This window comes from Botryllus schlosseri, chromosome 3, assembly GCF_051294905.1.
Source record: "Botryllus schlosseri isolate E-star chromosome 3, Bs_hap1, whole genome shotgun sequence".
Taxonomy (NCBI): Eukaryota; Metazoa; Chordata; class Ascidiacea; order Stolidobranchia; family Styelidae; genus Botryllus; species Botryllus schlosseri.
Genome location: NC_137238.1, coordinates 9,619,716 through 9,635,496, shown reverse-complemented (window position 1 = coordinate 9,635,496; position 15,781 = coordinate 9,619,716). Strand labels below are relative to the sequence as shown.

Genomic DNA, 15,781 nt, shown 5'->3' with positions numbered 1-15,781 from the left:
TACTATCAAATTAAATCTATAAATAGCCAACACCCACGAGTCGATTGTTATACTTCGCTGTCGCAGACATAAACGTTGGTTGGAGCAGTTAGATTAATTATTATACAATGGCCGAGGTTCAGATAGATAATCTTGACAAATTTGGTTATGAACCAAATGCATTCGAATCGCAATTTGAAGAGAACGCGGATATCTTTGATGTGATTAATCCTGGTGATCTGATGACGCCGGATTTAAGAGTTGAATCCGCAGAACGCGACCTTACGGCAACGATCGAAATGCAGTCAAACTATACAGATATAGCGCGCCAGGCGTGGCTGAAGTCGGGTCAACTAGCTAGAGAAAGCGCGATTAACGATCTCACGAACTTGGTGACGATACCGTGTGTACCGACCGACGAGACAGCCGTTAGCAACGAATTACCGAATCCCGAGAAACCGTCGACTTCTGGGATGACGATACCGCGCCCCGCGGGGTCGCTATCGGTAACTGATACTCCTAAATCTGTATCAACCGACAAGCCGACTCGAAAAAGAGCCATATCGACAACGGCGAGCATACCACCGGTTAAACAGATTCGTAATGGGAAATCGAAAAATTCGAGTCGTACTGAACCCAGACAGAAGGCTAGCAAGAAACCTGCGAAATCTAAAAGCGCGAGTGACGATGATTTTCGCGACGACGTGAAGGGAAAAAAGAAGCAGGAAGAAAAGTTATGTCAATACACAGTTGACAAGATGGTCACCTACCTCCAGACTATTGACGTTGTTAAGCCGCATTTAGGTTCAATACTATGTTATGTTGATTCGTTGACGGAGAAAAAAAATTTGACTGTCACAAAGCTCATGGCTGACATCAAACGATTGCTTACTGTCAAGGGTCAGCGTTGGAGTCTTGATGAGATTCAGCCTGAATTAAATACCGCAACCGATGAGTACTTGCATCGACTTCTAGAAATTAGAACGAAATTGAAGTATAATTTGTGCTGAATGATTTTCATTGTTGTGAGTGTCTATTCTCAATTTCTGTTTTCCGTTTCAGATTTTACATTAGAGCCATAAATAAACAATAGCTTCTGAAAGCACAACCACCAGTGGTGCTGGTGCTCTTGTAATCTCGAATCAGCGGTTTAGGGTGTCGAGCGGCGAACAACGTGGCTTACTGTCTGGGTATATTCAACTGCGGATTGTTGGATAAGGAGTTAATTAGTAAGTTATTCAGTATGATTACTTTGATTTATGAACGTAATATGTTATTCGTTTATCCATCAGACAAAACAAGCGTGGAATTAAAGAATTGAAACGGTGAGTTATTACTGTTCCGAACTAGTGAACATGATGTAATGATTTTGTTGTTGAACAGACAGAGCAAGCTCAAGGTTCAAGTTGAACGCCGAGTCTACTGGTAAGTTATCTGCTGCATCACTACGTTAGCGGACATAGTATGATGTGTTGTTTTATTAAGCATAAAGAATCCGGGAAGACACCGGCGAAGAAACTAGATTGTAAGTAAGACTAGTTTAATGTACCCAAAGTGCTGAATTTGACCGCGTGTTATTAATTTTACAGATGAGTCGACGACGGAGAAATCGTGTTCGCGAAGAATCGAATGCACCACCAGAGATCGCGGACGAACGCCAAGAAGTTGTAAATCAGAACTGGCAAGCGATAAAATCGTATGTAGTGAATCAGAGTCGGCGTGTGTATAATATCCGAGTCATCGGTCGGGAGCTAGCGGATGTTTTCCGCGATATACAAGCTATATTTTTCTCAGAGTCGACTCGTTTCAAAATCAATTTCGCGTATGCATTTATTTTGTACCACATCGAGACTCTAAGATTTCGCTATTTTCATGCATCGGCGAATGTTGATAGTGTATTAGAAACACCAGCGGCAATTTCAACACTAGCTAAATTCGATGAATTTGTTGAATCTATCCACTTGGAAACCGCACTAGATGTGTTACGAGACTCTCGACCAAACACAAAGTCACTGTCGGTCTGTGTGACTAATGTACAGTTTTATGTATATCCTACCGATGGCGTGTTGATTGGTTGCACTGGTATTAAACTCCCGATATGGCTTGCGAGAGCGAGATGTATAATGACATTTACCCATCAAAAAAATCGAAATCGGTACAGAGACAATCTGTGTGCTTTTCGCTGTATTGGTCACTCACTAGGAAAAGATACAAAGGCAATGGCTCAACAGTTTACTTCGGTCTATGGTGTAAATGTAGAATCCGGTGTGACTCTCGACATGCTGGATGATATCGAGGACTTGTTTAATGTGGCCATAATTGTGTACACCAAGACTGATGGTAAAGCTGTCGCGCTCCGTCGTAGTACGTTTGAAGGGAAACCTGTGTACTTGCATTTAGAAAATGCACACTTCTGTCTCATTACTGATATGAGGCGATATATAGAGACCTATAAATGTGATGTTTGCCAACGATTATTTGATGAACAATATGATTTGACCAGACACAAATGTGTAACGGGTCCCGTTGAAGTGTTTCCAGGTGGCGTGTATACACCTCCTCTGAACATCTTTGAAAAACTTGATCTAGAAGGGGTGTTTGTTCCTCATCAGCTTCGTTATTTCAAATACCGTATCGCGTTCAGTATAGAGAGTGTGTATGATACCTCTAAAACTTTGCGAGAGCACCAGAACATCCCCATCTCTGTTGGCATATCGTCTAATGTGGAAGGTTACTCGGAGTCGCATGTAATTGTCTCGAGCGGCGACACAAACGATTTGTGCGCACAAATGATTGATCATTTTCATGATATTCAAACCGAATCATTCAGACTGTGTCTCACAGAATATCGACCCTACCTGGACATGCTCAAATCAAAAATTACCGAAATGAAAGCGCTTGATCCTTCAAAACACCCAATACCCCTTGAACGTTTACAGGAGGAGTTTATGCGTTATTTACGTCAAATTCCTGTTTTGTCGTTCAATGGTGATCGGTATGACTTGAACTGGCTCAAAGCGTATTTGTTTGGCTTTCTCGTTGACGACAATCTTAGTGTACTGAAACGCGGTAACAAATTTCTCTCAATGACGACCAACAGACTCAAATTCTTGGATATTGTGAATTACTTGGCACCCGGGTTCTCGTATGATTCATATTTGGAAGCCTTCAAATGTAGCACCACTAAAGCTCACTTCCCGCATCAGTTTCTGACTAGTTTGGAGAAGTTGGATAACTCGAGTCTTCCTAGCCACGACGAGTTTTATAACCCACTAAAAGGTTACAATATATCAACATCGGAATATGAAAACTGTTTGAAGGTTTGGAACGACAACAAAATGACCTCTCTGCGTGATTATCTCGGATGGTGCAACGCGAACGATACTCGCTACCTCATAGAGGTTTTAGAAAAACAATTCCAATCTTTCAAAAGTCAATTCAATGTTGATATATTCAAGGATACGGTCTGTCTGCTCGGGGTTGTATCGAGACATCTTTTTAATAGCATCCCACGGGATTTCGCAATGTTCAACGACAAACATAAAGATCTGTTTTCGCTATTCAGGGATAATTTAGCGGGTGGACCATCGATCATTTTCCATCGACACCCAAAACCAGGTGTAACCCGAATCAAAGAGCATGTCTATAAGGAAAATGCACAGATTGCGCGACATATAACAAGTTTGACCAGCGACTCACTCTATCTGTATGCTTTAAGTCGACCAAGTCCAACCGGATTTGCGGTACGTTGGCAACCAATCGACGCCGAGTGTACTAAATTCAAACCTGTCAAGACCGCGCCGAAATGCTCAGAGACTGTAACCCAGTGGATGAATTGGTATTCTCATATTCATAAGGTGCATGTTCACCACGCTTTTAACGGGTCTGAAATTCACGTGGGGATACGCAATTATCGACCTGATGGGTTTTATCGTAATTCGGCCGGACAAGGGGTAATCTTATCGTTCCTTAGATGTGATTTTCACGCCCACAATTGCAGATTCGGATGTGATGACCCAGTACGTCGAGAGCGAGCTAAAGACATTCATGATTATTATGAAAGTCTCAATTATCAGGTTGTATGTAAATGGGAATGTGAGTGGAATATTGAGAAGAAGAGAAATCCTCATATTGTGCGATATCTCGATGGCATTCAACCACAACTGACTCGTGCCAAGTCTGTCACCCCACAGAAATTGATGGAGATGGTGATGAATGGTACTTTCTTTGGTTGTTTGCTGGTTGATATTTGTACTCGACCACATTCGAAAAAGCGATTCGCTCAACTCCGCCCGATATTCAAAAATACCACAGTGTCTCGCGATACCGTGAAAAGTGACATGAATCAGCTTGCTGTAGATCGGAAATCACCCAGTAAACCCACTGACATGTTGGTTGCGTCGTACTGCGGTAAGAAAATCTTGCTAACCTCCGACTTGATCAAATGGTATGTAGATCACGGGTTGGTGGTACCAAAAATTCATGAGGCTGTCGAATTCACAAAAAGGACATGTTTTGACAACTTTGCGAAAAATGTCTCAGACTGTCGACGTGCTGGGGATCGCGATCCTAACATGGAGATTATTGGGCTAACGCAAAAACTCGCTGCGAATTCTTGTTATGATCGCGAGTTAATGAATCCACGTAAACTCGAACAAACCACGTTCTGTGATAAAAGTGAATTGAACGCAAATGTGGAGGATCGCTTTTTCGTCAAGTGTGAACAATTAAACACAGATCTATTTGAAATAACGAAGCACCCTCAAAAGATCGAGCAAGATAACTGCATTCAAGTATCGTTCTGGTTGTATAATAATGTCAAATTACGGATGTTGTCGTTTTTTTATGACTGTTTATGCAAATATTTTCGCGCCGACAGCTTCATGCTACTTTCGGTGGATATCAACTCGTTTTTCATCGCGCATTCAGCACCGCTCGATGATATTCTCATTTCCGAGAAAAGGAACGAATTTTACTGTGATTACAAAAATTGGTTTCCACGTTATTTTTGTGATAACCATCGAAACGAATTCTTGACTGATCCGATTTCTTTTGACCGCTCGAGACAATGCTGTAAAGATACGTATGCTCATTATCTTCATCAACCTGGCTTGATGGAAGTGAGATACGACACCGATGCATCTTTCCACGGTCTCAATCGCTTTCACGGTGACCCAAGATAAAATAAATCGCGGCGTTGAATGTTATTGTGGTGTACTTGTATATATTTTGTGTGACTTTAATTTATTTGTATATACTGTATGTTTCATGTGATTTATTTGTATTGTGTGTTCATGTATCATTTGTTTTCCAGATGGATAACACTATTACCTATCTAAAGTCTGTCATGTCGTTAGATTTTAATGGTTTACATGTAGAGATGATTACCTTGGAGCGGGAATTACCACAGTTCATGATTCTTGGTTCTACCAAACAACTCCCAACGTCGATGATACCCGATTGATGAAAAGCAGACCACCAAAACTTGTGATCCGTGGTAAGGTCTATAGTTTGGTATAGTAACACTGTTAGATTTTAAAGCGCTATGAACGTATTACGAATCCTCTTATGTGATTTATTATTTTACAGATTGGGGTCAGCTGCTTGACGACCTGAAGCGTTCGTAACACTACAACTTCCACTGACGACGAGGAACAGATGAAGATTTCATAACCCGCGGAAAATTGTTAAATCGAACTCTACTGGGATTATATATTCCACTAGAACAAGATGACTACAACAGTGGATATTCCCAACCTTGTTGATATATAAACACATACACTTTATCGAGGTTTCAATAAACAACAAACGATGGAATTGATCCACCCATTCGCGTGTATTGTGAGTGGTCCTTCGAGAAGTGGGAAGACTACTTTTGTTGCAAAGCTGATTCAGCATGCGACATCCATGATTAAACCAAGTGTATCCAGGGTCGTGTATTGTTACAATAATTATCAGGAGGTTTTCAAGACGATGCATAACGTAGAATTCCACGCCGGTCTAGATATTTTAGAAGAGTTGAAGGTTTGCTCTGAAGACACCTTGATTATAGTGGATGATTTCATGACTGAGACAGCGAAAATTGCAGACTACTTTACAAGATTTTCTCATCATTCGGCAAAGTCAATTTGCTATATCACACAGAACCTGTATCACAAGGGTAAAGGAGCACGTGACTTGAGTCTTTCAAGCTCGTATATGGTGATTTTCAAGAATCCGCGCGACCAACAGCAGATCAGTTTTCTTGGTCGACAAATGTACCCAAACTCTAGATTTTTAACAGAGGCTTATCGTGACGCTGCTAGACGACCTCATGGTTATTTATTTCTTGATGTCACGCAAGAAGCGCCTGAAAATCGACGAGTTATGACCAATATATTTCCTGGTGAAACCATGGTGGTTTATAGCCCGATGGTATAAATAGCCAGGCACAGAGACGACTTTAAACTCAAAATGACCAAGGTACCAGCTCGGACACGGCGGCATATACCCACACTAGAGTTCCTACATAAAAGTAAACCCGAGATACGCAAGCAAATTATATCGGGAGCCAGCAAAGAATTGATCGAGTGTATATGCGATTGTACAAAGAACATTTTAAACGGCAACATCCCTCTTTCAAAGTATAAAAGAAAGCGACTATCAGCTCATAAATGTAGTTTACGTCGACTTGTCAGGAAAGACATCCCCATTCGACATAAAAAACGTATGGTTAACCAGCATGGGGGTATGTTTATGACTCTATTATCAAGCATCCTACCCGTCGTCACTGGTTTACTCGGTAATCTTTTCAAAAAATGACTTCTTTTAAAAAAATCTTCATAAATCCGAGCCCGATCAACGGAGCTGACGTTCAGAAATTGAATTTGGATATCGATAAATGTATGAGCGACATATTACAGATGAACATACCCCAAGAACGAAAATTAGCCTTATATAACGACGCGCTAAATCGTTATCAAATAAAACACGACACATTGAATCAACCGATGAAAATCGATATATCAGAACAAAGGAATCTATTTTCGGCTAGTGAGTTGGACGCACTGCGACGTCTGATCAAGGGTGAACCATCAAGGATTCCTACACCATCACCGAGTAGCCAACGAAGCAAAGTAAAGACTCAGCATGCCAAGACGAAAAGCGGTCGTACACCCAAGACCCCGAGACGATACGGATGGGAGCCATACTAAGTATTTCACGCCAGGGCTACCCGGTAGTTATCGCGGTGCATACGTATTCTCTAGAGGGCGGAATAGAGCCAAAGTCAAGGAGTTTCTTTCGAGCAAGGACGCGTACACAAAACATTTTCCATATCGAAAGAAATTTAAGAGACCTAGAGTGATTACGTCTGGTCTTGGTGTTCAGTATCAAACCGATCTCATGCATATGCAAAATCTTTCAAAAGAAAACGACAATTTTAAATATGTTTTGGTGACGATCGATTGTTTCAGCCGATTTTTATATCTGTATCCACTCAAGAACAAAACCTCGCAAGGTATTATTCGTGGATTCAAGGAAATATTCAAGGATCGTATACCTCATGTTATTCAAAGTGATCAGGGTTCTGAGTTTACTAACCGTGCGTTTCAGACTTTCTTGAAAGATAACAATGTGCGCCATTTTCATACAAATAGTGAACTGAAAGCATCGATATGCGAGCGTGTTATTCGTACTGTGAAGCAAGTGTTATACCGTTATTTCACACATAATAAGACTTTGAATTATATCGATGTCCTGTCCGAGATATGCCAGGGGTACAACACTACTTTTCACGTGGCTATAGGGTGCCCTCCAGCGGATGTTGATTATTCAAATCAAGAACAAATTTTCCATAGGTTATACGGTGACATGACCCCTAAAAAACCCAAACTAACTATCGGCACACCCGTCAGGATTTCGAAATCACGTGGTAATTTTGTGAAAAGTGCCTTGGCGAGTTGGAGCGAAGAAATCTTTTTCGTATCTCAATGTCGTAAAGGTGACCCTCCTACTTATCAATTGAAAGACTACCACGGTGAAGTTATAGACGGTCGCTTCCAACGTGAAGAATTACAACCAATAACTAAAAATAATAATATTTATAATATCGAGAAAATCCTGTCTACTCGCAAGAAAGGAAAGAAAACGCAATATCTTGTAAAATGGTTGGGTTACCCATCTAAATTTAATTCCTGGGTCTCGGATTTGTATAAATAGACGCTGAAAATGTTGTTCAACCAAACTATGGATTCTGATTCCGTCTCATCTCGCGTGGGTCAAGTCTCGAACAGTCTGAAAAACCAGATTGTGTTTATTGTACAGATTTGTATGTTAGTGTGTGTAATCGTGTTTTCGTTATATCAAATTTCTGTCGGGGTGGATCGTGAAATATATTTAACGCTACTGTCTTCTTCACTTGGGTATTTATTACCGAATCCATCACCTCACCGTATATGTTGAAAGAAACAATAAAATGTTGTTGACTTTACCTTCGAATGCGAGTTTGGATAAATTTCCGAACACTAGCACAGATTTTCAAACGGAACTTTACAAAGAATTAGAAATGAATCGCCATGAGCTAGGATTATGTGAGCTGACCTTCCCCCATGATTTTCAACCACGAATTGAAGTGACAGCGAAAAGTATCGGTTTTGGATTTGTCGATGCGAATGGATACACCGATCGGTATTATATTCCCGAAGGCTCGTATTACAGCATCGGTGAAATGTTAGAATCGTACGAGAAATATTACATGGGGGACATTTTCATTTTACAAGGATTCGGAGACTTTAGAATCACATTCAGAAGATTAGTCACGAGTAAAAAAAGATACAAGCGGGGTGTACCCATAAATACCGATACCGCAGACTCTAGCGTCAAACACATACCTCGTACCACGCATGATTCACCCGAGCCTTACGGGCTGATACCGCTTGGTTCTGTATTGGACACAATAACATTTAGACGCGTTGTATCTCGTCGCCGCGGAGTGGTGGAATTTATATTTACACCTGCGATAAAGTTGGAACGGATTGATAAGGTTTATGTGTATTGCGATCTGATACAACCAAGACCACATGGTAACAAGCTGCAACAACTTTTACGGGTGGTTACTGTAACCGCTAAACCGAATGAAAACCAAATCAACATATTCCCAAAACCATACTTCTTTGCTTTAGCGAGAAACAATTTTAGAACGATACGAATTTATCTACGTGATGCAGCTGGCAACCCTATTAAATTTCGAAAAGCACCAGTGACAGTAACCCTACGCTTCCGTCGTAGAGCTGTTGATTCAATATGACTTACATCACGTTGTCTGGCACCCAAGGTGAATTCTCGGTGGTGCTACCGAATGAAATTATTTGTAATGAGCTTGCGTTGATGGATATGAGTTTTGTCAGTGAATCTCTTGCTCGAATTATAATCAATCGTGATCAAGCACTCTGGGAGCTACATAATGAGAAAGATCGAATAGTAGAAGCGTACCTAACACCACTTGGGAATTATGCAAACAACCTCGAGTTGACGCGAAGAATATTATCTGATAGTTTCAAACACTGTTTCACCGAAAGAATCAACGATGAACTTTTCCGAATTCGTTACCCGAAACGTATCACACTCCACCCCACGGAGATATTCACGAATTATTTCAGTGTAGTTGATCAAGTGTCGACACCAGTATGTAATGTCACGTCGATCAAACCTAAACCAACTCAACCCCACCTCAGATATTTTTTTGTGTATATCAATGTACTACGACATCATCCGGTGGGTGATTACATGAGTCAATTGCTTCGTGTGATCCAAGTAAATAACGAGACGTGTATGAGACAAGAAGTTGTATATGAAAAACCGTTTTATTTCCCAGTGTCGATTAACCACATCCGCGATATAAAAATCACCATCCGGGACCAATACGGTCAGTTAGTACATGATATAGAGACCACATTGACACTCCACGCACGATGAAAATAGTGACGTTAACCACCTCTATGCTTGGTGCTGATTTTGAACACAGACTACTCACCATCAACAACATCCCGACGAGATATTGTGAATTAGCCCTCATGGAGATCGATTTCACTTTAACCGAACCGGCGATTGGTCAATATTTGTTTGTGTATTGTGATATTATTCACCCTCACTTACTTGGAGATACGTTAGCGCGTTTATTACGAGTTATACCGCTGACAACTGGTGATGTCACGCATAATTGGGTAGCGACAAATCCGTATTATTTCCCTGTTTCAAAAGATGTTGTAGATTCTGTAAGTCTTTACCTCAGGGATGAGTTTGGGGAACCTATAAATATAATAAGTCGTTCATTGCAAGCTACATTTAACATTAGGAAGCGATTATGAAAGTTGTTTTCACGTGTGATCATCATTCTGTCCATCGTCATTATAACCAGACAGGTGATGGTTATGGATATTTCAGTGGTGGAGTTCAAGCCGGTTCCGGTATCGGGAGTTTGTTTAAATCACTCGGTCGTTTAGTGACACCTATTGCGAAATACGCTGGTGGTCAATTGTTACGGACTGGAGGTGAAATAGCGAGAGATCTATTACGGGGTAACTCGATCAAGTCTAGTGTTGTCAAGAGAAGTAAACAAGCTGGCGGTCGAGTGATTGATAAAATTTTAACCCCAAAAGCTATAAAAAGGAAAAAAACAAAGTCAAAGAACACTTCATCCAAACGTCGTCGTAAACAACAGGATATATTCGACTAAGAACTATGTTGATGCATGCGGGTTCCCGAGAATGTCATAACTCTGGATTAAACATATTTAGTATACCCCACACACAAACCAGTATTGAGGAATCGCAATATGTCGTCGTCAAACCCCATAGTTTAGGTAATGTCATGGAAGTACAATTACCAAGGACGGATCGATATATGGATCTACAAAACACGTTCTTGAGATTACGTTTGAAGCTCACTAAACGCGATGGAACTGATTTAGCAAACGATACACAAGTGGGCCTGGTCAATAACATGTTGGATTCTCTTTTCAAACAAATCGATGTAACTATTTCAAATGAGGTTATCACAAATTCGGATAATTGTCATGCGTACAAAGCTTATATCTCTCGGTTGTTGAATGATACTCACGGGGCCTCGGAGAGTTTTGTGCAAGGCCAAGGTTTTTATAAAGATGTCGCTGGATCTATGGATGTTCTTGGTGCAGCGAATACTGGATATGTTAAACGAAAAGACCTTACAAAAAACAGCACTCCGCTAGAGTTGATCGGAAAAATTCGAATGGGTCTTTTTGAACAGTCTAGATCAGTGCTTTTCAACCTGTGTGACGGTTCGCACTTGTGCGAATGAAAAAAATTACAGTGCGAATGACGAAGGTGGTGCGAACAGTGCGAATGAAAATCCGGATCAAGTGCGAATGACGAAGGTAGTGCGAATGGTGCGAATGAAAATCCGGATCAAGTGCGAATGAAAATCGTGATTAATTGTTAACTTTTCTGACGTGGAATATTTCAAATAAACGTAATGGCAAATTTGAGATCAGTGTAACGTCTGTAGTTGCGACGCAATTGTAAAAACCTAATACGTCGCACCACTAATACTAATAGTATCTCTCACAATCCGTAGTAATTAATATTCTCGCACTCTAATTATTACGTAACCAGAAGCCTTGTCTGGAAGCTGGTGTAGTGGCAGTATAGAGATGTCTACAATCTCTATAGTGGCAGACATTCAGTATATCAGACCGTCTGAGCCTGCGACAGGCTGGGAAAATGACGTCAAATTGACTTTCTGCTTTCTTTCGCTTAACAATTATTATATTTTCGTAATAACTGTCCGATTTGCGCGAGGCACAAGGATGGTAGTAAATACCATCATTAGGCCTAAATACATTCGCAAGTTACTGTGACGCAAATTTTTACCCCTTCAAGGGTTATTGAAGTATTAACCGCAAAGGGTATAATTTTGGGTAGACACGGTGCCAAAGCTATCTGTTAATATGTCAGTAATATATATTGAATGTATTGCAAAAAATCTTGCGATCGTTTTTACATATCCAAGATCACTGTGTTGGGTACTGTAGCCAATAAGCGAGACACGCATTAAATATGGCTTTATCATGAGAATTCGTGAAAAGATTTGTCCGACTGTTTTTTCTGCAAAACGTGGTCAAAGACCGTTGGGATGAACTAGTGTAGGGGTGTGCAACGAGCGAGTTCAGGACTATGAGACTCATTCATTTCGAGGCCAACCTCTTCTGCGCCGGGACACATGCAGACGAGACGTAAAGTGTTGGCGAACAAACCGCTGATAAAATGCGGTGCCAAAACATAAGCGGCGACAAAACCTCGGTTACAAATGACCGATACTGGATGGCCAAACCTTTCGAGATGGATTGGATATGCTCCGTTGTCAGCACAGAATAGTCCCGGTCTTGCAATCTGAGTAGACAGTAGTACAACTGCGATACGCAGATATTTTATTTCGCCCTAGTTTTGTAGAGCTGTGTTGGGTAGAATTGTGGTGTGCGCGTTCTGTATGTCATACATACCCGTTACATCGTAGCATACAACTGTAATATTAAAAATAAATTCCTTTTCATTAGTGAGGCTCGGGTCGCGAGATGCCACAAAAACTCAGGATATGGTGGTAGTGCTTTAGCGTTATTAAACTGTCATGATTTCTCAAGTTAGATTGCGCTGAATAGTAGAACACACAGTATCGTGGGTTATTTACTCTTCTCTTCTCGAGACAGAAGTTGGAGCAACGTATCATCAGGTAGCGAGCTCTAATATGCTTACTCTCCTTGATCGATTTGCTCCTTATGTTCCAAAGCAAAAGCCTCAACACAAACTCGTGGGTTTTTCATCCTTTCGACAAACTGGAGCCTCGCGGGACCTTTGTGTCAGCTCTTAAATAAGATTTCTGCCAGCAAGTATTTTGCACTCGCGTAAAATACGCTGTATTTTAGATACGAGTGCACAACAGATTTTAAGACCTGGCTATCCAAGCCTAAAGTAGCTGTTTTTGTACAAATTTCCAACAACATTGTTTGGCCGAGAAGGGTTTTAGTGAAATAATTGAAAGCAAAACGAGCGAAAAAAGTTGCCTTTTAAATGAGTCACTTGATAGCTTAAGCTATATAGTAGCCAATTTGTTGCACATCTGAACAAAATGTTGGTAAATAGGTCTATCTTTCATCTTTATTTTGTATACAAATTTTCGATTAGTTTGTGCGAACGAAATTTCTTTTACAAAAAAAGTGCGAACGGAGCTCAAAAAGGTTGAAAAGCACTGGTCTAGATGTATGTTGGATAATGTCGACATGAAATTAAAGTTTACACGTAACGAAGATAATTTCTGTCTGCTCGGTGATGTGGAGGATGTGCAAATTGTTTTACTCGAAATGGAAGTGTATGTCAAACAGATGAAGATCGCCGAAAGTGTAAGCTTAGCACACAAGTCTGTATTACAGAAGAATACTGCAAAGTATCCCTGGATACGCTTACAAATGTCGACTCATACATTCGCGGCGGGCTTGTCGAAAATTGATAGAGAGTTAGTTAGCGGCACCATGCCAAAGAAGATCGTAATTGGTTTAGTCGAGACCACGACATTTAACGGTGTTCGGACCAAAAACCCATTCAACTTTAAACATTTTGATGTTCAAAATCTTTCGTTAAGTGTGGATGGGCGTCAAATTAACGGACGCGAATTTCATTTCGATTTTGATAAACATGGCGGACTCGAAGGTTATATGACACTATTCTCTCAGACAGGTCGCTGGGAATCCGAGGCACCTTTAAATATTTCACGCAAAGATTATGTCAATGGATACACTCTTTTTGTGTTTGATTTGACACCCGATAATAGTTTGGGATGTTATCAACTTCATAAGACAGGAACTGTGCATCTGGTTTTGACTACGTCGAAGCCTTTACCAACCTCCGTAACCTTGTTATGTTTGAAGGAGTTTCAACATCTTCTACAGTTGAATCAAAAAAGACAAGTCGTCGAAATATGAATACGTCTGAGATCAATGATATTCTCTATAACCATCCTGACACACAAAGTCTATATCTAGGAACTTATCCAGTAGATCAGCTACCGAAGAAACCAACTAGTGGAAAATTCGCTATCACCATTAATTACGATGAGTCGAGTTTGCCTGGGTCTCACTGGGTGTCTATATACAGAGATGACGATATTCATTTTCATGATTCGCTAGGTTTCGGACCGCTAAAACCTCAGATAATCGAATTCCTGGAGCCGGATGAATTTTCTGTGACTGGGAAACAGTTACAGAGTAAAACTTCGGATGTGTGTGGAGATCATGCTATTGCATTCTTGATAAAAAGAGCTCAAGGGTTTTCAGCCGAAGAATACTTGGATAATTTTGGCGATGATAAAAAAGTGAATGATACGATTGTACGTGCTTTTGTGAAGAGTTTGATTTCAGAGTAATAAACGAATGTGTAAATGTGTATACTTGTGATTCTTGTTGTGGCTGTGAACAGCAGACTATTCTGTAGGCGCGAAACAGCTAATAAGCCGAAAGTATTATTCAGGAAGCAATCAATAGCGAAAGAGAACACGATCGGTCATCTGGTACGACTAAACTACATCATATATCATAATTTACGATCAAACTATTTCACACTGATCGGTCTAGTGTATAATCGATAGTAGCACACAACTGCACGGAAACAATTCAGCGCGCAGGTCATTCGGAATATAGGACGCACTGCTTAATCCTCACAACAAGCCACGTTTCCGTCTGCGCGGTTATTGTCGGTGACTCGTACATATTCAACACCACGCGAGAGATGTCTGAAAGTGCGAATCACGACCACGAGTTCTCATTACGATTCACCGCCGCAGCCTATACCTGAAAGTACGAGTCACGACCCCGAGTTTTCAATACGAGTCACCGCCGCAGCCTATACCCAAAAGTACGAATCACGACCCCGAGTTTTCAATACGAGTCACCGCCCCAGCCTATACCCAAAAGTACGAATCACGACCGCATCCATAAGAACCCATTACGAATCGCGGCCCCGCGGGGGGTCTGAAAGTACGAGTCGCCACCCCCGGTTTTCAATACGAATCGCCACCCCGCCATAAGAACCCCACCCACCTCACGAGCGATCGACTATACTACTAACCACTGCTCTAGACAAATCGTTTTTTGCTGACTAATGTTGCTCTCGGTTGGGTTGCATTTAAAACAGAAATTGAATGAAAACAAACATGTTTAAAACAACGCCCTAATTTAAAACACGGTTTTTATTGTTTTTGTTTGTTTCTTTTAAGCGATGACGTCAATATTATTCAATTGTGACGTCATAATCGATTGACATTGCCAATTGAAAATATTGGGTAGATATAGCTCCTTTGACGAAATATATGCGCTGTAACTATTGAACCGAATATTTTGAGGGTTCCAACCATCCCATATCGATATACGTCAGCTAAATCAGGTGATAATTGTTCGTAGGCTCATAAAACATGTTTTTGGAAAGTATTTAGATAATTATGGCATAATTTTAGAACTTGAAATTATTTTTTCGAAAAGGCATTTGTTTAAAACACTGTTTCAAAATGTTTTAGACAAAGTGTCTTAAAACACCGTTTGTTTTAAGTGCAACCCTAGCTCTCGGCCACTGTGAGCACAATACACTGAGCGTTGATAAAAAGAAAATGCGTACCTCCTTAGTGGGAATTTCAGGGCAGTGTTGGGATCAAGTCACTATACGTCCAAAAGTCAAAAAAGTCAATTCGATTCACTGTACAGTTTGGCTAGAGTCAAGTCAATCCACTCGATTGTTGGAGGTGA

At 40.8% G+C, this 15,781-nt stretch overlaps 2 protein-coding genes and 1 long non-coding RNA gene across 4 annotated transcripts in view; 2 read left to right on the top strand and 1 right to left on the bottom strand.

The window, feature by feature from the left end:
• LOC145434888 (uncharacterized) overlaps positions 1-15,781 on the bottom strand; it is a 264,906-nt gene that overhangs the window by 204,607 nt on the left and 44,518 nt on the right. The window lies entirely within an intron of this gene.
• LOC145434830 (parathyroid hormone 2 receptor-like) overlaps positions 1-15,781 on the top strand; it is a 73,786-nt gene that overhangs the window by 35,945 nt on the left and 22,060 nt on the right. The gene's annotated exons all lie outside the window — the stretch shown is intronic.
• LOC145434826 (uncharacterized) lies at positions 1,575-5,808 on the top strand. The gene is made up of 2 exons (XM_080312052.1): positions 1,575-5,476; positions 5,569-5,808. The coding sequence occupies exon 1, from the start codon at positions 2,103-2,105 to the stop codon at positions 5,160-5,162; it is 3,060 nt and encodes a 1,019-aa protein (XP_080168178.1). The 5' UTR covers positions 1,575-2,102; the 3' UTR covers positions 5,163-5,476; positions 5,569-5,808.